The 24,111-nt window shown below is 43.1% G+C and overlaps 1 protein-coding gene across 1 annotated transcript in view; it reads left to right on the plus strand.

Annotated features, from left to right (window-relative positions):
• The window catches only part of KSR1 (kinase suppressor of ras 1), a 74,314-nt gene that overhangs the window by 22,628 nt on the left and 27,575 nt on the right, over positions 1-24,111 (plus strand). The window contains exon 2 of the mRNA XM_059829215.1: positions 15,588-15,728. Coding sequence (XP_059685198.1) covers positions 15,588-15,728 — 141 coding nt within the window. The remainder of the gene's footprint in view (positions 1-15,587; positions 15,729-24,111) is intronic.

Below are 24,111 nucleotides of genomic sequence, written 5' to 3' on the forward strand. Positions count from 1 at the left end.
AGAATCCACTGCTTTTTGCTGAGAAGTTTCAGTGGAAGTAGTGCTGTTAGCAGTAGCTTGGAGCAAACTCCGCTTGTCTCATCATGAGAACAGAACATGGAGCCTTGGCACTGGTGGCTGCAATATACATGGCAAACTTGAATTTTTAAGAATTGTGGCTTTTTTAGAAGTAGTGTTTTCCTTCATGGGGTAGATTTGCCCTTTTTTTACTGCAGCAGACCTCAAAAGCAACTCAGTAATAGAATCTTTGGGAATCCTGCCCTTAGAGATTTCAGCTTGTTGATAGAGGAATGAATGGGTAGTTGTTCAACCACGTACAGCAGCACTGCTGTATCTGATGCTGTGTTACAGTTTGAAGTATTGAGGCTCACTTAAAATGCCACGCCATTTCTCACTGAAGCAAGGGGGTAGCAGAGTTCAGTGGGTGGATGCGTGTCCTGCGAAATCAGCTTTTGGCAGGTGCATTTAAAAACTGAGTAACTGATTTAAGAGTATCTGCTGAGTAATTGAAAAGGAAGAAGGGCAGGCAAGTACTCAAGGTAGTGAGTAATACTATAGCTTCCTATTTTTGGGTAACTGTGCTCAGTCCTCTCCCTTTCTCTTATCAGTTGAAGAAAATGATTGGCAGTGGCAATGTTGTAGAGACAAGACTCAACATGCAGGGTTTTTTGCAGGCAGGTTATGGAAATGGACTCCAGAACATGAAACACTAGGCTGAGGACCAGCTTGGGCAGCCAAACTGCTTGTATTGAGCTACCCAATGCCTGTGTTTCTAACCTACCCAAGCACAAGGCTCTAATGTCAACTGTACTGTTAGGGTAACAGACAACATGAACAGGACCTAATCCGGCATTCTGGGAAATCAGGGAATCTGGGAAATCAGTTTGAGATAACTTCAGTATTCTTTGAATTAGGTCACAGCTGGAAAGCTAATAGTCTGCTGCTCGTTATTTGCGCTTTCAAGAGTATACTGTAAACAATCTAGTTGAATTTATAAATTCCCTTTGCTAAAGTACAAAAGAGAAATAAGACTATGAAGAAAGGATGGAGGTAGAAAGTTTTTTGTTTTAAGACATTTTGGATTCAGAAGCTGGATACTAAAGAAAGACTGACTATACTTAGGGAATCCCGCTATTTTATTCACTCATCATGTGATAGCTGAGCAGATGTATGTTTTGTATCTGTGGAGATCCTCAGAACAGCTGAGCTTTGGAAGGAGAGCTGATTTGCTCTATTTTCAAATGACCATCTGAGCCAAATATTAGGAAAGCTGTATGTGGGCACTGACTTTGTGCCTATGAGATAGGTAAGAAGCTATCTGCAGCACTGCTGGATCACTCCAACATTTGTAAGCCTTCACTGTATTTCTGGCCTTGCTACTCTGGAGGAGTGCTGTAGGAAGAATTACTCCCAGCAGTGTTTTATATCACACCTAGCAGGAGGTGTAGTATAGAGTACCAATGGCATTTAGAGTCTTCTATTGTACAGGTGTGGTGTTTCAGTTTTCAAAAGCATCCTAGGGAAGGTGGTATTTTCAGTAATGCCTAACTTATTCGTGTTCCTTTTGGAAAGATCAAGATGAAATACTGTAGATGAAAGGAGTCTGAAAAAAACCACGAGTGATCTTTGTGTAATGATGAAGAGTTGGTTGGCTGCAGTGAAAAATCTCAAAGCTTAAGGAATGAGTTTGTATCCAGCACTCAGAACTGTCAGTTCGCAGGCAGAAAAATACAACATAGAATTCCTTTGTCTTTCCCCTGCTCCTTAGGAGGGGAGTATTTCCATTACAAAATAGCATACAGGCTTGTTACAATGGCTTTTTATTTTCTCATAAGCAGTCACGTTTTTTTCTCATTTCTGGTTGCTGTCACTCAGTGGAGCCCCTCCTCTGCTGCAGTCATCTGAACAAGAGATTGAGCACAAATCCTGAACCCCAGAGGCTGCTGAACTTACTCTCCAGTGGATAATCAGAGGAGATACTTTAAGACAAAAGGGATATAACTAAGCACATGTAATGTGAAAGGGGTGATGAAGAAGTATTTTGAAGAATGTTTCCTAAGGAGACTGTATAGCATGATAAGTGAAAGATACAAAAAAATTGTAAAGCTCAGCCGATGAGGGGATAGAAGGAGAAGTATATAAATCGCTTTATAGAAATGTTGCTACAGGCTGATGCTCAGGGATTTTTTTCTGAATCTTGGAGTGATCAGGAGGTCTGGGTAGAAGTGATGGCAAATATGAGAACTTTCCTGCTCCAAAGGCCTTTTTCCAGTCCTCAGTTGGAGTGAAAAATCAGGCTCAGATCTTTCACAAATTCTGCATAAAATAATTTTTGGACACACACGCAAGATTCTTAAATTCTGATCCTGAACTGGCACATATTCTTTCATTATACATTTAATGCAGAAGTGAAGTCTTTTTAAATGCAGTTTTTTATTAGAAAAATATGTTTTGAGAACTCTGATTTGTTTCCATAGAATGCTTTGAAAATTAGAAACTTACCTAAATCACTTTCATGGAAAAGTCTTGGTTTTAATAAAGTTTGTGAAAATACACTTCTCTTAAACAAACAAAAGTGAACAAACAAAAAAACCCCACCTCCTTTTCTGACTAGGCACAGAGACAAATGTGCTTTGTGGAGTTTTTGTGGAAATTCACAGAAGTAATGGGTATTGTATCTGGCTTAAAGATGCTAGACTTGGAGCTTGTTGTCTTTGTATGTGTGTGTGATCATTTTTCAAGTGTTGATTAAAATCTTTCCAGGCCGTTGTATGATGCCAAATAGCTGTTGCAGTACTGTCTGTTGTATGGCCAATTTCTGCTTATCAGTCTCCTGTGTATTTTTCCTCATACAGCTATTACCAGGTCAGCAACTATATTTTCCTCTGCTTTCTAAGTGGGCAGAACATGGTTTAGATGAAAGTCTCAGAGTCAAAAAGAAAAAAATGTTCTTTTGTGGGGTGGGAATCTGGATTCAGGTGTCTCTGCTCTAAATACTATAGTTGTACTTAAACTAATGATTGAAACCCTATGTGGTTGCTATAGGCAAATGTTAACCAGTAAGACAGAGCCCCAAAGAGATTTTTGAAAAAACAAAATGTGAGCAGTGAGCCACCGCAGCTTTCTCATGCAGTGTCTGTGAAAAGAGAAATGTGACCCCAGTCCTTGCCAAAATAGCTCCATTCTTTTTGGCAGAAAGCTAATAATTTGGAGCATTTCACAGAATAAGGTTTCTTAGCTAAGATTTCCCAGCGTGCAGAGACATAATGTCTTTAGCTCTAAGACCTGCAACCTGCTCCTATATAGACTTAAAACGCTTTCTGTATAAACCTCTTCCCCGAAGTCCAGCCCAGCACCAGTTTGGGGAAGTGTGTGCATCAGAGGGAGGAGGGGAAGGTGGAACTCTTGAAGTGCTCAAATATTTGAGTCAAAGGACCAGAGGATTTGATTTTGTTATGTTTTGTTTCCTTCCCTTGGTTGGCTAGTAAGTCCAAGCGCTGCAGAGAACAAGCTGCTAATCTGTCTCATTCCCCAGCCAGTACCTGAGGGAACGGAAGAGACAGGAGGTTTGTGAATGTGTTTTATTTTGTTCAGGCTTCAGAAATAGAAATGTGTAAGACGAAAAGGAGGTGGTTGGGAAGGCAAGGGGAAGAGCAATGTGAAAAAAACCTTCAGGATTAGGGACAGCATCCTGGGCAGTAAACTGCTTCATTAAAGGAGCTCAGTTCCTTCAGAGACCTCCCAGTTCCTTCAGACAGAGCACTGGGAGCCTTCAGGCTAGATATGCAAGGTGTTGCCCCATGGTCCCTCACTGTCTCTGATGAGAGCTGTGGGTGCTCAGTACCTTGCAGGATGAGGCTTGCAATGAAGAGGAAAGGGAAGTGCAAGAATATGACGGGGATCTAGAATTAGTCATTCCCTTCCTGACCTTGCTGAAGGAAATGTCTGGCTTTATATTTTCTGCTGTAAACTCTACTTTATTTGTGCTGCAAGTTTACACATGCACAGGTGGTTGGTTTCTTTATTCCCGCCTCCCTCACCATACAATCACTTGTGAGTTGTTTTACAGATGTGTGAGAATGATCAATGCAATCAGAAAAATGATGGAGGATATTATCTTTAAAGGCACTTTAAATTTTGAATTTTACAGAGAGATCCATGAGTTGTAACACAACCCCTACCCCCAAAACATGACCCGGTGTTTCCTCTCCAGATTATGAACCTTTTGTAATCTTTTTCCTTGTCACTTGCTGCTTTCTGGCTGCAGTCATTGAAAAACCAGCAGGGGATGTGGGGTAGTTGTTTTCTTTATGGGAGGAGAGATACAATGGATTTGCCAAGAAACTGAACAATTATAGTTATAGGGAGAAGCATAGTATTAGTATTATCTTTGAGCTGCATTCGCCTCTGTGTAACTTTACAGGTTGCAGCAGATAAGTTGGACAAGTAATTGTTTATCTGCAATACTTTGAGAAGCCTGTGTTGTATTAGGATCTGAGCACCTCATAAATTCCTCCATCTTCCCCAGCTCGGTGAAGTAGGATAGCAATGTGAATGTTCAAACAAACCAGGAAGTGAGCCTTGAAGATTATAAGATGTGGAACCATCGAAGTATGTAAGCTCCTAACTCACTATTGAAGTCTGCAGGGGATCTGGCCTGCAGTGGTTTGCTTAGGAGCATGCAAGAAATAGAAAGGAGAGGAAGGATCTGAGCCTAGGTTTCCCCAATTGTCAAGAAAGATTTATTCAGGGCTCATCTTTGCTTGGGGCAGGGAGATGGAAGTCTTTGATTTCTTGAGGCTCTTCAGATTTCTTTCGGTGCTGTTATGATGCTGGTCAGTGTCTCAGGCAATGCAGAATCCCTGGAAGGGATCTCAGGAGATCCTTTTTGCTGTCTTGCCAAAGGCATGAGTGGCTCTGCCTAGTCCATTTCTGACAGATGCTTGTTAACTTATTGTTAAAGACCTTGGTTGAGGGCCAAGACTGTTGAACTAGGCTTTGTGAAGCCTTAGCTGTTGAGGACCGGGTTCTGGACTGATGGTGATACTCTTCCAGATGGTCACCCAGTTTGAGCTGGTTGAGATTTGGCTGCATGTGAACAGATACAGGATCTGGGGACCCTGTGGAAGGAATCAAATGAGTGAGAACAGGAGGTGGACTGCACTTGGACAGAAATATTCTTCATAGCAGGGTAAATCCATAAGCCTGCTAAATGGCATATGCACTAATTCCAAGAGTGGATGGGAAACCTTAACAGTCTGTAGGCCAGTTCAGAGTAATGATATCCTTCAGTATCTGCTTTGTGCAGGAGGAAGTATTAGTCTTCCTGTGCTCCATATGGAAATACAGTTAAGCCTAATAAAGCATGGCTGAGCTAAAGCAGCTAGATGGGAGAGAAGTCAGCTGAGAGGAGGTTGAGCTGGAGATGTAATGTGGCAGCAGCAGGGTTGTGCTCAGCAAATGGTAAGCGCAGTTCTTAGTCTTGCAGAGCACTCTCAATCGTTCTGTTGCAGTTGCGTGTCCTCAGGTTAAAAAGGAAGGGGGAGGGCTTTCATTTTTAGTGTGCAGTGGGTGTGAAATCTTTGATATTTAAGCAGAGGACTGTTCCTGCAGCTGCATTAGGCTCGGATGCCTCCCTAGGATGAAATCTTTGAAGAGAAACATGTTATCGGGCACAGGGAACCGCTTGATTGTGCAGTTTCATCCTCCCACTCTTAGCTAGGGAGGCCTCAGCTGAGTGTTTACTGCTCTCAGTCACTGGGATTGTGAAAAAGAAAGAAGGGCAGAGCAAAGGGGTGGTATGTGGCCTCCAAGTGACCCAGAAATGATGCTGTCTGCATCATCTGACAAAGCAGAAATAACATACTGTAGTGTTTGGGCAGTGGCTATTGTGTCAGCCTCAGGCATGACTGAAGGTTCAAAGGAAAATCCATCCATCCATCTGGTGTTCCATCTCTCCCTATCCCTCTACCTCTCTGTGCTTTTATTTACTAATTTCTGTTACGGCTTTTTTTTTTTTTTTTCCCCTCACCCGGAGCACACCTTGTCTGTACACTTTGCTCTTGGCTTGTACAGGGTTCTGTTTTGCAGGGTTTGTTTAGCAATGCATTGAGAAACTATTTCCTTTTCTTTTATAAGCAAAACCAAAAGTTCTTAAGTCAGCCAAGACACCCAGATTCTGCAGAAGCAGCAGGCCATCAGTTGTTTCTGTGTGGAAACTGCTGCAGGTAAGGCTGGCATCGAAACTCCATGCATGGACCCTCAACCAATGTGAGTGAGCTAGCACAGCTCCCTCACTGTGGCATGCTGCAGCCTGCAGAGTGGTACCCCCAGAGTGCAGCTCTCACCCAGAGTGCTGGTTCCCATCCTTGTCATCATACTGATTTCCTCTGCTTTTTAGAAGCTCCATCGCAGTCAATGCTGCCATGATCTAGTGGTTAGATTGGAGGACTGAAAGTTAGGTCTTTGTGACCTGTTTTTAGAACTGCTCCTTGACTTTGTGCAAATTATTTTTCATCCTTCTTCCTCTTTCTTATTTTTAATAAGGTGCTACTACATGGGGTCTTGTGAGTATGTTAATGTTCAGAAGTTGGTTTTGGCATTCAAAGCAGTGGCACCATTCTGCAAGCTGTCTTTTTCAAAGGGGACTGTGCCTGTGGTCCAGCATGGCAGTAACCTACGTATCTGATGTCTTTGATTGCACCTGTATAATCAATGGAGAGCTGGATAGGAAACAGACGCAAGGAAGTGAGTCCTCTGGCTCCTGTTTTAGCAGAGCCAGAACTAGAAGCCAGGCGTCACATCTCAGACCGGAGTCCTGCTCACTCTGCCATGCTTCCTTGCTGAATGAGTCAGCTGGGTTCAAGTAAGTAAATGTGAATTCCTCAGACTGCAAGTCAGTGTCTGACATGTATTGTAAGCTCCTTTACTCAGATACCATCTCAAATAAACAAATGAATCTGCTACCAGATATTTCTTTGTAATGTTTTATCTGATAGCTTGGCCTTACTCAGATATGGCTGGTGAAGATACATGTCAAAATGTCATCCTTTAGTGGATTCAGTTAAGTTGGTTTTGAGGGCAAAGCCATGTGGGTAAGAAATTGAGTGACCTCATTTTTTAGGATACAAATAATTCCTTGAAATGTTTTTTGCATCTTTTCTTCTTATTTTGGGTTGTGCATTTTGCTCCTCTGCAGCTCTTGTGCTTGCCTTGAAAAAAGCTGTTTGAATTCCGTGCTGGATTCAAGGTAGCTTTGAAGTTTGTGAGATTATAAGACTCTCCAGCTGAATCCTGCATCATCTGTGTGTTCCTAATGAAAGCACAGATGGGAAGCATGGTTTTCTGTATGGTCGAACAAAATGTTCTATGAACAGGTTTGGATGAGTTTTCACTGCAAAATGAGTATATGTCATGTTAAAAGGGTACAGACCCACTGTCTCCATTTCACCAGGCAGATTTGGTTTTAAACCAGCCAAAACCAGGGATTGGTTTAGTTCTCCCTATACTGGAAAGGGAACAGTCCCCATTGTTATAAGGTATCTTTATACCTATACGCGCAACAGGCTAGTCCTCTGAACACAGAGGGGAAATGAGAATTTCTGAGACTTCAGTTGCTGCTTGGTGATGCTATGATCAGATGATGATAACAATTCAGATAGCTGGGGGGCATTCAAATGAGTCAGCTGCTTAAAACTTAAGTTCACAGAAGGAACAGCTTAATGTCGGGTTGTGTGGCATTCCGCCAATTAGGTATTCCCTCCCTGTTACTATGGTACCCAGGTGACTTACTGGCTATGTTGTGATCGTCTTTCCAAAACCCATGAAAGAAGGTCTGGTTTTATGGCCATTTCAAAGATGGGAATCTGAGGCAGAGCGGGTGGTGACAACTCAGAAGTGCCAAACAGTTTCCTTCATTGCTGGGCTGTACTTAGGAGCGAGCTGCTGTGCGTGCCTTGCGCTGGCGAGGTCAGGAAGGTGGTGTTTCATTGTGCCGGCCATCTGCACAGGGGCTTTCTGAGCTCTTGTTCAGATCACAGGTTCTTCCCCAGCTCTCAGCTTTCATACCTCAAAGCAAGAAGCCTTGCATACAGAATAGCTTGCTGTATAAAAATGGAATACTAGTTCTTTCCTTTGCATGGATCAACTCAGTTGCACCTTTTTTCTTTTTTAACTCAGATGACTTTGAAAAAAGTGTCCTGAAGTACACTCGCATTGCTGCTGGTCTCTGAATGGTTGTTGAGATCTTTATCAGTTTCTCACATGGTTGCTGAGCATGACTTCAGAGACAAATTTGGCAAGTCAGATTCTGACCTTTTTATGTTCTCTTCAGTGCTCACGTTGCTCAAGACTTTTTTGGTCTAACTTAGGTTTTGTCTGTATAATGGCACTGGGGAAAATAGGTAAGAGTCAGCTAAAGGTGTGAAGTGAATCCACTTTCACTGGATGCCTTAAAATGACTCATCGTACTTTCCCCGGTGTCCCATGCAGATAAACTCCAAGATCAGAAAACTCTGAGATCAGAAGCTTTGTCTTCTGTTTCAGGAGGTAGAAATGCAGAACCTCCCTCACTGTATGAGATACTGATCCAGCTAGTGCAGTGTCCTGCTACAGCAGTAGCTACTGTCTGATGCTTCAGAGAGTGCACCCTTGCCCTCCGGGTCCTGTTCTTGGCAGGAGGTTAATAGAAGAGTTCCTTTCTGGTTGATTCCTCTCTGAAGGAAGATAGATGTTTTGCGTTTCTCTTAGCCACATGTAAGGACTGGGTCATACATTGATCTGATCCTTTCAAAACTTCAGCCATCGGCTTGTTAAATTGCAAGGCAGTAAGTGGTTGTAGGCTTGGAAGTATTGGTGTAAGCTCATATTTACTGTCTTTTCAAGTGCTGCCAGACTCTGTGAGATTCCATCTCCTGGGACAGGAGAAATATGATCTGCTTTTGAAGGTGTGTTTGATTTGTTGATGAAATAATGACAATTGTTTGGTTTGGGTATTGCAAAAACCCCTCTTCTAAACATTGCATATGTTTCAAGTCATCAAGGAAAGCTGTGGGCATCAATGAGCAGAACATGGTAAGTTTTGTGAAAATGTGAAAACATGGCATTTGGTTGTGAAATGTTTGACTGAATCAAACTTTGTCTCAAACTGTTGATATTCTGAAGGATTCTCGGCTGGCACTTTGGTAAAGCAGAGTCCCTCTGGCTGTCCCCAACTTGTTTAATGTATAATTTCCATTCTGTGCCTCAGTTTCCCTTTTTTTTGTGAATTGAAAGTAATTATTCTTGCTGTATTTATAGGGTATTCCAAGATATGTGGATTAAAAGCATGAGAATAAGCTAGGGAAGACTTAAGAAAAATGCAAACTCTTCTATCCTCTGCTCCTTTCTCCCTGTTTATTTGGATTAATTGCATTGAATTCAGGCTGATTGGGTTTTGGCCAAGTGCAAAAGCTGCAATAGGTTTATTGTGCTTGCCTGTTAATGACTGCTGGAATAAGATGCCGCTTTTCTAAAAATGAATAAAACATAGTTGACAAGAAGCTGAGAGACAGTCGACCCCCAAATGCATGAAATGTGATTTCTCTGGTTTGGGACCATAACTATTAACATTCTCTGACAAATTAAGTTAGAATGTGATTTCTGATCAATTAACCAGAGGTCAGAGATACTTAGGCTGCAGTTTGGATACTGAATTCTTCCAACTCATCCTTGCAGCATCTCTCCTTGCTTGCCAAGGACTCCTGAATTTTGCACCCTGATGTCAGTGAACCAGTTTTACAGATCCCTTTGCTTTCTTGTGCCGTGTCTGCAGAATTGCAACTGAAGAACTTGTGGGTATTTGGTTTTTGTTCACAGTCATTTAAATTCCCAGCTGTTGGCTTGAGGTCATGAATACGGGCAAACTTGTATCTCAAGAGATCTGCTGTTTATTTTGTATAAATAAATAAAAAAGTACAAGCTTGGCAGTTTTTTCCTAAACATCTTAGGCCTGATTCTCACATATGCTGTAAAGGGATATTAATTTAAAAAGTGCTCTAAGGAGGAGATAAACGTGCACCCAGGACCATACCTTGCAGCATGTGCAGTTCTTGGAGCAAATGAGAACTGGGTGTCCTGGCCATCAGCTATACCAGACAGAGAGAAGGAGGGCTCTAATGGAGCACACCCTGTAAACAGCGATTTACTCCAGCTGCTCCATATCCTGTCTCTGTTCTCGTTCTTTCCCATCTCTGTGGGTTTAAGGCAGTTGGAGTATCACTGCTTCTGTTGTGGGGTTTGCCATTTGTGATGAGTAGGATGTGCCGTTTGGCAAGCAGGCAGTGAATAGCTTACTATTGGCTTTATCTCTCTGTCTAGTTTGTGGTTGGAGACCTGCATGTTGTTTGTGGGTTTTTATGTGCGTCACTGAACCCAGAAGTTTTATTGTATTCTCAGAAAAGGGTTTTGCAACAGCTCAGCTATTAAAGCCAAACCATATAGTTTAGTTAAAAGTCTGGGCAGGAAATAACAAAATGACATTCATCCTAGGGGAGAAGCGTGGTGCATGGAGGGTGGGAAGAGAATGCAAATATACTATTTATAGGACTAGGGGAAAACAAATTTGGACTTGAAGAGTAAATGCGAAGGAGTTATCATGGGAAAACCAGACTTGGCGATCTAAGATACTCAGATCTGTGCTGTCAGACTACTTTTCCATTTTTGAGAATTATATTTTTGTTCTATCCCAATGAAGAAGAAAAGTTTGACATCGAAATCTATGCTGCATAGAGTACCTTCCAGCAGTATCCTTTTAGGAGTCTATGCTATGGATGAGACTTGTCAAGTGAAAATATTTGAACCCATATTTTTTTAAGCAGTACGAAAATAGTTGAAGACAGCGCCTGCTCCAGGGAGTTTATGTGATACAAGCAGGCAGAGCCACATGCAGGATGGAAGAGGAGACAGATTATTTAATTTGCTCACGGTCAGACAGCAGGTCCGTGGCAGAGCTAGGAGTGGAGTCCAGCTCCCTGGAGCCAAGGTCCATTCTCTTACTCGTTAAATGTGATGCTTCTGGTGTTATGTTGAAATTGGTGAGGAGAGCTTTTGTGGGGAATGCAAGAATAATGACTGTACCTCAAGAATGCAGATTGTAATAGGATAATGTGGGGCCATACAGTTTTTGTATAATTTCTTTTACTTAATTTGTGATTTTTAGTCCATAAATAGATGTTAAGTACTTCTTGTCTTCCACTGTGGTTTTTGGAACAGATTCCCACACCTTTTCTTGCCACTGTCAGTGCTTGCAGTTCCCTGCTTTTTACTGGGTCATGTGCCACTTTTAAGTCATTTGCATATAATTAGTGCTACATATAACTAAGTATGGAGCTCTAGCTTTAGAGAGTATGCTGCTATCTCATCCTTCTTCCAGGAAAATAAATCTTACCTGATGGGAGGTCCTACACTAAAATAACAGATTACAATCAGACTAAGGAGCCGAGCTGCTACTTTTACACATAGGCCTGTCACAGCTGGCTGTACCAGTTTCAAAATCACCGTGCAAACAATCTTGCTTCTTTCCCTAGGTGTTCAGCAACCTTGAGGTATGCCCAGGAATGGGGAAGGGGTGAGGTGACCCGGGGGAAGAAGCAGTAACATGCCACAGTACCCTAGGAATTCTACATACCGCGGCTTACAAATGCACAGCTGACTTGTTTGCCTTTGGCTGGATTTTGTGGTTGCCATCTGTATGTCAAAGTGCATATATCATTGAACCTTGCTTGGAATGGCCTCCAGAAAAAGAGAAGGCTTGGGTGATTTCTGTCTTCCTTCCCCTTTCCATGACATGTCTATTGCACTGCTGGTAAGCTATTTTTGATTTATGTAGGCTGACTTCTGGCATATTGGGGGCTATCGAGTAGTCCTCAAACTTCCTGCAACCTCTTCTTTCAGCCTCTTATTAGGGGACCTTCCCCCTCTATTCGTACCAGTTCTTCGTTGTTCCTATTGCCTCCATTCCCACTCTGTGTGCTTTGTTAACCTCACTTCTAGCCCGTGGGCTGCCAAGATCCCCTCTTCTTTGAGAAGGGCAAATGTGCTCCCCTCACTTCTCCTGTCAGGGCTTTGACTATCCTGTTCCTGTCTCTACCCGTATCAAAGTCCCTCTTTCTCATTCTAATCTCTTCCTCCCTAATGTCTTTTGAGGGAAGAAGCCAGGATGCAAATATGATACATTTGGAGGCAATAAGAACAGAACCAAGTATCTTGAGTGGAATGAAGCCCTAATGATGAGAATGTAGGTCTTTCCTGTTAAAAAAGGAGTTTTAGTACAGATAGGCAAAAGTCACAGTCAAGATCCATGATTAGTGTTCAATCTAAACTGTGGAACAATTGCTTTAACTACAGGCGACAGTATTTCCAGCTCCTCCCCATAATATGGGCGTTACCCTCCTGTTGTGCACAGACTTATTTGTAATGGCTAGGTAGATCTTCAGAGTTGCACTGCATCTAATGTGGGCCAGCTGGCTGTGCTGTGTCAGAATATATATGACACAAAGCCAAGCCATGAAGTGGGGAAAAAGTACAATGAGAAGCAGAAAAAATTTAAACCAAGCATTTAGCAGGAAAATACTTGGAACAGCATCTCCAAGCTCATTTCTGACTTGACTGTGAACGGGAGAGCTCGCTGGATAGGCTGTTAGGGGAAAATACGTATGACAGTGAGAAAGCAGAAGGTCATGACTAAGCCAGCCAATGACATCATATATGCCCCTTGCCTGCACTGAATTAACTCTGAAGGAATAGAGCACGCATACTCAAGAGACATCTTAATTTAGGGGTGTGTAGAACTGAAGGTGCAACTGTGTAGGAGAGTACAGCTGACAGCAAGTTTAAGAGTACGGGTACAGGCAGAACAAGCTGCAGCAGTGTTTAAAAGCCACATAGTCACACTAGCATATGGCACTATGCTGAGGGAGCGAGCTGACTTGTCTCTAATTGGCGCAGAGTACAGGCACGGGGACGTGGCTGTTGGTGGTGCCCAGGCCTCTGCTGAGCCCATCGCCAGCCCCTTCGGAGCCCAGCTGGCTTTGGCAGAACAGTGGCTGCCTGCAGGGCCTGCCCTGCCCTGCTCTGCAGCATGGGGTCTGACTAGAGAAAGCAGACAAAGGGTGGAAAAAAGGAAGTGCTGTCATCCCCTTTTTATAAAAAGAGGTACTGAGACTGAGAACAATTGAGTGGGATTTCCAAGGTAATTTCTTTTAGGTCTTATGCTCCAAAGCCATGTGAGGAAGCTATGGTTAAAAGGTTCCTCTGGTTTCAGCTGGGCAGTCAGAATGTAAGTGCAAAGGGATGGCTGAGCCTTCTAGGACATGGTAGTCCTTTTATTGCACAACTGCCTCTCCTAAGAGTGGCAGTGCTTTGCATTTCTGTATTCATTGCACGAAGAGTTTGAATCACTTTTGTTTGTATTAACCCATTTTTTGATAAATCTCAAACTTCATGACACTGCTGTCTGAATTCAGAAGTGTGTGGGCAGAGACAAACATCTTGTTATACCTGATAGTTGTAAGGAGTCAGATTGCTTGTAAAACAAAACCCTCAGCTAACTTTACAGGAAAGTGCAAGCTAGAAATGCCTTATCAACAGCTGCTGGCTTTCCTCATTACACAGAACTGGTGGTTCTGTTGCTAGAATGCAACCAACCTCCAAGAAACATCCAGTGTAGTGTTTTGGTTGGGGCCCGTTGCTGCCATTTGGCTTCCACTGGCTTCAGCTGCAGCTACAGCGCAAGTGATCTATACGCTTCTTCCATTCACTAGCTTAGTTCTGAAGTTGCAGCCACAAACATCCAGTTGGATGTGCTGGTCTCCAATGCTGAGGTGGGGTCATTTCAGTCAAATGTTGCTGCAATCCGTTGCCATCCCAAGGATGGCATTCAGGGCTTTTCTTGCTCTTGACTACCAGTCGTTAGCCATATGCAAAAACTTGAGTCCCAAGAAATTGTGACTGTAGCTGGAACTGTGGTCTCATCAGCCATTTTGAAACAACAGTATTAGCAATGTAATAACTTAGCAGAGCGTAGTTCCCCTGTGCAAGTACTGGTCCTCCTGCTCAGTGCTTGTTTATGGTTAATTGTGTTTCTGTCCATGTTCTGTTATTACCCCTGCAGAGCCTTGCTTATTCAACAGGGTTGCTTATACGAGCACATGGATCAACCTCATGATTATACATTTGCAGGACTGGGTTGCAGTAAACAAGATGAGAGGGAGAAAGAATTTCCCCCTTTCAATAAAACAAGTGATTCCCCTATATTGCCAAGGAAGAATTTGCATTTGTTCTAGGACAGTTACTAAGATGTAGTAGCTCTCCCAAACTGATAAGCAGACCAAAAGCATTATGCTCCATATGGGGGTCGTTCAGTTGAGATCAAATGCAATGTCTATTTTCCCTGTAATACCTGACATCCTTTATCTGGGGAAGGAGATGATGATCTCTTTCCCCATGTATAACTGAGATTGTGCATACAAGTCATGTATAGCATCATTCAGATACATAGACCAAAAATATTTTGAGCAGAAACTTAAAAGGAGAGATATTGTAGTGGTAAAAGAATCCATGTTTGTTTTTTCCTTTTCATTTGTAGTCTGATCTTGTCCCAAATGCTAAAATTTGTTGACTAAGAACATGGTTTAGTTTATAAATCACGGATCAGCTAACTTGCTTTGAGGCATTGTTTTGATAGGAAGGTTTTGAAGCTTAAATCTGCCCCGTGGGAATGTGTGACATAGTGAGAAACATTTTGAGACTATTCTCTTTCTCATAAGCAAACATAAGGCACAAATAATACTCCTTCTTGCTATTTTATTTTTCTGTGTCTGAAGTGAAGGTTTCTGTGTAGTGCATTTGGCATGAGATGGTCATGTGATAAAAGCTTTGGAATAAAACTCTAGAACAGAATAGAAGACATACAATGATCATCTAGTCCAACTGCCTGAATTTTTGTTCTTTTAAGATCATTGGGTTTAATGTTGATTTTGTAATAGACGTGCCCATCAGATAATGGGCCTCAGAGTCTTTGGGTACTTTGGCTATTCCTGCCTCACTCGTCTTCTAGCCCAAATGAGGCCCAGATGTAAGAGAATATAATAAACATACAGGAGCAATGGATGAGAGGGAAGATAGTCCTGTAGGTTAGACTAGCAATGCCACAGCATCCAGAATAAAGTTGCATGTACATGTGCAGTGCCTTTAAACTGAATGTAATTAATTGTTTTAAATGGTTTGGATGCCCTTTCATATTTTGACATGACACCCAGCCTCTGCGCAGAACTTTTTTTGATATGATTTAGAGAAGAGTCCTGCGGGGATGGGCCCTGCACGGTCCTACCTTCTGCTGAAATGTTGAAGAATAAAGGTGCTCGGTGTGAGGGAAGTGCTTCCCTGTATGAATTTCCCTGAGTGCTTGTAAGCGTGTGTCATTTTTATAACATGAAAGAGCCCCGCTCACAAACCAGCATCCCCTTTGGCTAGGTACTGTACAGACATTGCCCAGGAAGATGACAACATATCCCAAGGAACTTAACTGTTTACTTTCTGGATCCCAACAGGTGAAACTGATTGACTACATCCACAGACAACGGCAGTGTAAGCTGAGCGTGCCCCTGAATGACAGGACAGCAGAGCTCAACAGCTACCCAAGATTCAATGACTGGTTAGACATTGTCAATGTGAGGAAAGAAGTTGTACAGGTAAGGGGAAGACAACCCTCAGCACAGAAGCTTCCTGCCCTTTCAAGACATTCTCAGCTGCCTGCTGGGTTTAAGTTAGTTTCCTGAACTTACTTTCAGGCAAGGTGGGAGTATGTGGGTACGCAGAGGGACCTTTGGTGGAAAGGGTGCTTCCTCTCTCCCAGAGGCAGTGATCACATCAACAAATGGGAGCGCTGAAATCCTCCCTTCCCTTTGTCCTCCTCCCTTCTCATAATAGCATTTGAAGCAACACCTCACACCTATTGCTCAGTATGAGACAAAGGTCCTGCATTACCAGGACCTCCTCTCCTCCTGCCTGCTAGGGCTGAGAATGACGCCATAACTTAATCACTTACTAACTTTCAGATAATAATAATACTGTACCATACTATATTCTGTGTTGAGTACTAGCTGAAAAAGGACCAAGAGCTGCAATTTTGGGCGCTGACATATCCAACAAATGGACAAAAACATTGAGTTGCGACAGCCTAGAGTTTTCTTATTTCTCAAAGCGTATGTGCCACAACTACACATTAGTGAAGATCCAAAAATAGCCAGTAGCACTGTGTCCCTCTAAACTTAGACTAACAAAAGGGGTCAGAGTTTACGTTTGTCCCAGACTGATGGTTTTGAAACTGTGTAGCCTTACGCAGCACTCAAACTACAAAATGAAGTGGAACGCAGTAATGGGCAGGTGGATTGTGATTTGGATTTTGACTGGGTGGGAGTCTGTGCTCAGAAACAAGAGAGGTTTTTTTCATTTTATGCACACACGCCCTCCCCGCCATGAGTAAAGTGTCTAGTTCAAACTGATACCAGAGAGCATTGCATCAGTGTAAAAGAATGGAATGAATAACTCTCCTGTGGTGGTCTGTGTGGTGGCCGGCATCAGCTGTTCATGCTCACAGGCCATGGCTCCTTCTGATCTTTACAGTTTTATTCTTAACATGTAAATCACTGGAAGCCTCTTTACTGCACAAAATAATCCGACACTTTTGCTGGAATCAGAAATGACCTGATAAACCAAGGCCCCCAGCTCCTGTCTCTGCCACTTTTTTTTTTTTTTTCCTTTTTTTTGAAGAGGTGCCTGAAATCCTGACTGCATTTAGGTGGTTACAGGGAACTCCAAGACTGCGGGGCACTGACATCAGATTGATCCCTTGGGTCTGGACTGTGCATGGCTTCTGCATGCTGTTCTGTACCGGGAACAGTTGAGTTCAGTGTAACATTAACGGCTATATAAGTAGAACTCAGTCCACTAATGGCTAGACAAAGCAGAAAAGGCTTTTTCCATTCTTTTTCCCATTTTTGGCTCTGCAGGCCAGATCACAGTGTTCTCATTCAGTTTCCTTTAATCCTTACACAAGCAAAAATTTTCTTTGACTTCAGCAGGGATCTGCCTGAGTGAAAAATCCAGCAAATTTTCATGGAAGTTATTCCAGCTTGGTCCTGATGTAAGTGAGCAGACTTTGGTAAAATAGGACGAGTTCAGGACCGAGTTGTTCCTTTTATTTACTACTATTTATTTTGAATATTGCATATTGCTTTCCAGCCCAGCCAGGTTTTGGGTAGCACAGCTAAAGGTGCAGCAGTGACAATGAGAGAACAGAAAAGCAGCCTCTTGCTGTGGCCAAACTGCCAGGCTCACAACTATTGTTGGTTTCTAAGGTTACTGGAATTGCCTGAGCCTAAAAGAATGTCTTTGTAGCTCTTTTTAAAATTCTCTGTGATGCCTGCAGAACTGGGGGAAGGGAAGAGGTGAAGAGGAGGGGTGGAGGAAGGGGGAGGGAGGTGGACAGTTCAAATCTGCCACATTTTGCTAATTCAGGGAGCTAACAGTGTTGAGATTGCCCTTCCGTTTGCGTGGTCACTAAAAAGGGCGAACAAATTTGGTTTTGGTCTAAGGCAGGAAGAGAACATATTCCAACTGTTTATTATTTTTATTCGTGCTCTCTTGCTACCCTCTCCTAAGCAGTGACCAGTGTAATGAACTATGTTCTGTTCTCTGGGACAGAAATATAAGAGGTGTACAAAGCATTTAAATTATTCTGTGATTCCAAATGTATGGTTATTTTTTAAAAGTTCTGCATCCATTTCATGCAGCTGCAGACAGCTTCTGTAGCATTTGTATTAGATGGACAGAACTGCAACAGGTCATTAAAATTATTTTTGAGTAGGCATGCTGGAACAGGCTGTAATCTGGGGGAAATGGAAATAGGTGGGCTAATAAAGCAATTGCTCTGTTCTTGCAGTGATTTTTTTTTTTTTTTTTTTAACCTGTTACAGTGCAGGGGAGATGTTTGTGATGAGTTGTCCTCCCAAAATGGTACAGGTATTGTGGGATCATTCCTGCTGTTGCTTAGATTTTATACAGCATGTGAACCGCAATTCAGCTGAATGCTTTCAAAATGGGAACCACGGACAGAAGGAGCTTTAATAGGTTAGTTATTAAGAAATATATAATGGTTTCCCTTAGCTTTATGCACACTGCCTGTGACACGACTGGGGAGAGAGGAGAGGTGGTTAGGGAGCCGTTAAAGAGATGGGTGAGTAGGTCAGACAATGAAAACAGGGACACTTGAGTCCCATACCTGGTTCTGTGGCTGGTGTACAAGATACACTGGGGAATGAATTCCCATCTCTAAGATTCTGTTAGCTCACTGTAAAACTGGAATAGTTATACTGGGTTTCCTTCTTAATGCTTCCAAAAAGTGCTACAGAGAGAAAGAAAACCCCACAAACGCTGTGTTAATGTATTCACGTTAGGCACATAGCCCTCTCTTCTTGAGACTTTTAGGCTCTGAAACTAGTCGGAGAAGTTGCCAAGTACCTGTAGAGTCTCAGAGAACAGCTGCAACACAGCCCTTCCCTGTCCATCTCTGAGGTCTAAATAGAAACGGCAAGTACAATGCAGGAGGTGCGTGTAGGTGAAGGGCTCTCCTGTGGCCCACTGCTTGTTCAAGTTTTTTTGCTTTTTTAAATGGTTCTGATTCCCTTTGCATTTCTAGTGTTGCTGGAGGGAGTATTTCAGGATTGTGCTAATCTGTGACATAACACCTTTGAAAAACAGCCTAATTGCAAGCAGTTTTTTAGCTTAGCGGTTAGAGAAACAATGCTCTTTTTCTCTCGTCTCTCTCTCTTCCCCTCCCCTCTCTCCCCCCCAGTCCTCTCCCAAATAAAGCTGCCATGCAGGGAAGCACAGAAGCTCCCAGGCTCTCCTGTCAGAAATAGAGCACCGGCTCTAATTTAGAATATCTGCTGACTCCTCTAGTCCAGAGTGAAGACTATTTTTGCTCAGTGACTTGCTCCAGACATTGTGAAGCTAGAAAGCTCTTGCTGTTATAATTGCTCTCTTGTTGTTGGGCTCCTTTCTTTCTTTGAAAACCTATATTTAAAACAAGAATAATGACTGCTTGTAAAATCCTTTAGTTCTGAAAGAGATTATAGTAATAACAATGCACTGTTTATGGCGTTGGGCAACAGCTAAAACTCCTGTGAACATGGATAACAGTCAGCCGGTCATGCTGCGTAGAGTGAAAGGGCTGTTCTGTGTGGACCTAGCAGACTTGGAGGTAGGTGGTGAATATAAGCTTCGAGTTTGTGATCCTGTTTGCTCTTTGTGAATACACAATTCTGAGGGGTAAGGAAAGTTTGAACCCCTACTCCAACTTGTGCTATTTCTGTTTCTTTGTTATTGTTCCTCTAATCAGTTGCCAGACAGATTTTTATCATAGAAAACGGTGGCTAGTGTGGAGCAGGCTCTGCTTTGGAGCTGGGCTAGTATTGTTCTGTAACTTTCTTTTTAACTATTTTTCTAGGAAATGCTGGAGTCCTTGTTTTTGGCTAGGAGTTCTAGAGATTGATTAGCACTGTGTGAATGTAGTTTAATACTGTAAATGATGCATAAATGGTTAGATATGATGGATTGAAACTGGGAAAAGAGATACTTGAACTAAGAACTAGAAAAGGCAGAATAAGAAACCATACAGACAGAAGGTATATTTAAGCTATCTAGTGGTCTCCAGTGGGTAAAAGTTGCTCTGAAAATGGACCTAGAAAAATATACTGCTCTGGATTGTCCTGTTCCCCTTGAGAGTTGGAGTCAAGAATTGAGGGGGGACTGGGAGGGAAGGAGGATGCAAACAGAGTGCTATCCCCACTCTTAGGCTGATTAAAGAAGTCTCTTGCAAAGCTGCTAACTAGGTTCTGGGCTTGGGGCATGTCTACCAAAAAAATAAGAGATTAAAAAAATCTTTATTGGCTTATTTTCCTTAGCACAGAAAAGAATTCTCTCTGTCTTTACCGTTGTTCTTCCCAGAAAAGTCACTATTATATTTATTCCCACATATAACTTGTCACCATCTTAAAAAGTAACTTAAGAACATAGTCATCTGCTTATCATCTTCTGAAACATGTCTGAACCAGCCCTGCTCACCGTGTAGCAGAGGTTCCAGTCAATCAAGTCTGGAAAGCTGTTTTTAGAGTAGATAACTGTCGTGCACAGGGAGGGGCAAATCCTGCCCTAGTGATTGCTGGCTATAAGCAGAACTTTGCCACCAGGGAGACTATGTGGGAGCAGATGAAACAGTACTGTGGTTGGGTCTGGTTTATGGCTGTTGCATTTGGGGAACGTATTCGACTCCCAATGTATATATTTTTTCATAATACCTCCTTTTTGCTTATGAAACTTGTCTCGGTCTCCATTTAGCATTTATGCCAAAGACCTACTTTCTTGTAAGTAGTCGAGAGTGGTTCCTGAGCGAGCCAGGGCAGCACTTGTCACACTGGGGAGCAGAGCAGGAAAGGCTCATGCCTTGAGTAGGAATTGTCTGCTAAGAGTCTCCTGCTGCCCCTGTGAAAATCTGTAGAGGATGAGGCATCGGCATAGGGTTGATACTGTGAGACCATGGAAGGTGGTTATGCTTGCCTGGACTGTGATCTAGGTTGTAGCAGATGGTGCTGATAAGCTGTTGGAGGAAAAGTGTGGGGTTTATGTGTGTGCATCCTTACTTTAGTTGGGGTAAAGAAGGAGCAGATCTGCCTAAGCCTATCAGGTTTCCACAGCTGTATCCTCTCATCTTTTTCTGTCAGCATATCTACATGAACAGACTATGAGGACTTTGGCCATTTGCTGGGGATTTCCATGGGTCTGGCAGCAGAAGCTCCGACTGGACTGCTAGATAGCAGAGATCCTGAATGTACTAATTGTGTGTATGCAAATTAACTCTGTCTAGCAGGCTTCCTGGACCAAAAACTCCATCACTGTGTTCCAGCTGAAGGTCCCTCCCCAGTGTAAACAGCTCTTGGAAAATATTCTCTACTACTGCCAGGGTTCCCTTCCCCTGTCAAGGGGTCCAGCTGCCCCTTGCACAGCCTTGTTCACTGTGAATCGTTCATGGCTTGAGGTCAGCACGAGGCTCACGCTACCCCTCAGGATCTGCAGTGAAACACTGCAACTGCTAATATGTCTTTCCACAGAGAAGTAGTAAGTGACAGCAGCTATCCTGCCCACAAAGAGCAATCTGAATGGGAATGCCCTGAGAATGTCAGCTCCTCTCCACCCCACCTGTTGTGTGAGAGGTGAAACAGTGAAAAGGCAGATATTACATAAAACCATAGCCTGCATATACTCACAGCTTAAGGCAAGCTAGAAATTTCATGTGAGAGGCTCTCCAGAATGCCCATAAAATCTCCAGAAATTTAATAATACAACAATTTTTCAGTACCTTCTTCACTGGACACCAGAAAACCAGAGCAAAATAACAACTAGCAGGCACAAGATGTTCTCAAGAGCATCCTTACATGCTTTACTTAGAGCTATCAGTGGGAATTTAAGCACCTTATGTAATGGGCTTTCTCTTCTAGCATCTGCTGCTTTAGAGGAAGGTGATTGGTGAGGGAATGTATTGATTTAAGAGGAGGCAGCTGGGGCATTGACAACTGTCTGGCTTTATAGGAAGAGCCATGTCTACTAGGTTGAGGAGCAGGTCAGACTGATTTTGCAGAGTGCTAGCAGCAGCATTAGCTCTGTAGGCTTATCTGCAGGGAGGAATCTTTACCAAAAATAACCCATCCACTGTGTTAGATACCAGCATTTTTGCAATGTTTCAGGGATTTAAGTTGGACACCAGACACGATTAAAGACCTTCTTACGCTATTGTGAACTCTTCACCCTAACTAATTGAGACTAACCTTTGGATGGCTTCTTGGATACACTGTGGTTTACTTTTCTCTCTTTCAAACATGCGTACCATGAAGTGAACAGTCTGTATGTCTGATAAGCAGGAGGACTTTGTAGAAAAGTCCTCTTACCTGTTGTAGAGAGGAATAATTTCCTAGTCGGGCTTTTTAGCATCACTTCTGCTGAGCAATGTGTGGTGAGTAAGGCTTTAGATTTTGCTGGCAGTTTTGAGGTGCTGAAAGATTGAAAGCAGGTTCTGTCTCCTCCTGCTCTTTCTTTCTTTTTTTTTTTAAATCTGACCTTATTATTAGAGTAGTATCTGAATATCTTGCAGCTTCCCCTGTCATTTTGTAGTCAAGGCAAGGTGTGCCCAGGGACACGGTACTTAGCTTGGCCCTAATGTGAACCTTTAAGCTGCATGTTTTTTAAAGCCACAGCACCCATGAAGAAGCAGGTAGAGAGAGGTCTGTTGGACCCACATTTCTCACCCTCAGTGCTGAAGACTGGGAGTAACCCCTTTGCTAGGGCCCAAAATTGCACTTGCACTGAGGGGCTTGGAGCCCACCACATGCTTCTCTGAGATGGACACTGTCAGGGCACTTCGCAGAGGACATTCTCCCCTCCAGCTCAACAGCTGAGCCAGAGCATCAGCAGCAACAGAACCTGTTTTAAGAGCCATCTTGAACTAGTGACCCTCATCATTATCACATTGGCTGGGGGGCTAACACAGAGCTAAATCATATCAGGTCAATCTTACAGGGATCAGGTTGACCAGTTTTATATTAAGCCACCACATATGTGCAGCACATGAGTGGCTGTTTAAAGAAAGCCTCTTACTTCCCCTCCCTCCCCCCTCTTTTAAGGCTTATTTCTTTTGTCGCGTGTCATGGGGGCTGGCAGCAGGTTCAGAAAGTCTGAGCTCTCGCAGCTCAAGGTCATTGGGATTGTTTAAATGTAATCTCCTTTTCTGTACTTATACTTTCCTGCAACTTGCTATTCTGTTTTTCTAAAATGAAGCTATTGAGCAAAAGAGTAGATTGGACTTTACATGCAGGCCCAGGAGGGGGGCAAGCTAGCAGCAGGCTGGACCCTTTGTCAGGGTGCGTGTCTGCGTGAGATCGTGCTAGGGATGCAGAGCAAAGTTCACAATGAAGAGCTGGGGCTGCCCTTTGCTGCTCAGTTGTGCCTTGTGTGAACCATTATAGCTTTTCATGGCAGGCCACACATTGAGTTGTAGAGCACAGACCTGCTTAAGGAAGTGAAACCAGTCAGATTAAGGGTGATCAAGCCCTCCATAGTGATTGTGTCCTGTAAATGAATGAGACAAAGGAAAAAATGCCCTAACACTTTTAAAAAGCTCAATAGTTTGGAATGTTCCGTAAGTTTTTAAAAATTGCTTTCAAGGTTTTTCTCTGCAACCAGGAAGGCTTGAAAATTAAAAGTGAAAGCTGGGGATTCCTGGTTGCAGGGGTTTTATCTCTAAAAAAGAAAGCACTAAACGCATTCAGACTTGCAAGAACAGGCAGTCCTGGAGTTTAACCATCAAGCTACCATGGGACAAAGATGACAGTTAAGTTCTCTGTGCCAGTAAACTTTTGGTTGTGCTCCCCTCTGGGAATGAGAGAAGGACCTGTGAGGCTCTGAACACCACTGTGCAGGACCCAGGCCGGCTCTGTGAATATTGCAACACCCCATCCCTGCCATCCTCGGGCACCTGTACTGGTTGTGAGCCCAATAATTTTGTGCTTGTGAGTGGTGCCTTGGGAGCAGTGAGTGTGTGTGCTGTTAAAACCAGGAGCTGAGCCCGGATGCCATTCCACATACCTCTTACAGTAGGAAATGGGAATTCCCCAGTTAAGCCTTGTCTATACTAGCACAACCAGGAGAGCTAATTTGAGGTAAGTTAAAATAGTCAGTTCCGCCTTATTGATACAAATCGAAGCACGCACTCAGTGTATATACTCAGTTTTTTCAGTCCAAAGGCCTAATAGCCCGTTTCTTACTCCAGTGAGGACTAACTGTACAAGTACAAGGCTCTTGACAAAGGTGTGGTGTCATCTGCCCTAGGTAACTGCTGTACTGTGCCCTCCTTGTGAAAGAACAGACAGAAGAGAACCTGACTGCATCCTGGCTACTTGAGTGGACACTGGCTTGCAGACCAGACTGATTTCCTCCTTTTTTCTTAGCCCCTGTGTTTTGGGA

The sequence above is a fragment of the Gavia stellata genome, chromosome 25, assembly GCF_030936135.1.
Source record: "Gavia stellata isolate bGavSte3 chromosome 25, bGavSte3.hap2, whole genome shotgun sequence".
NCBI classification, from domain to species: domain Eukaryota; kingdom Metazoa; phylum Chordata; class Aves; order Gaviiformes; family Gaviidae; genus Gavia; species Gavia stellata.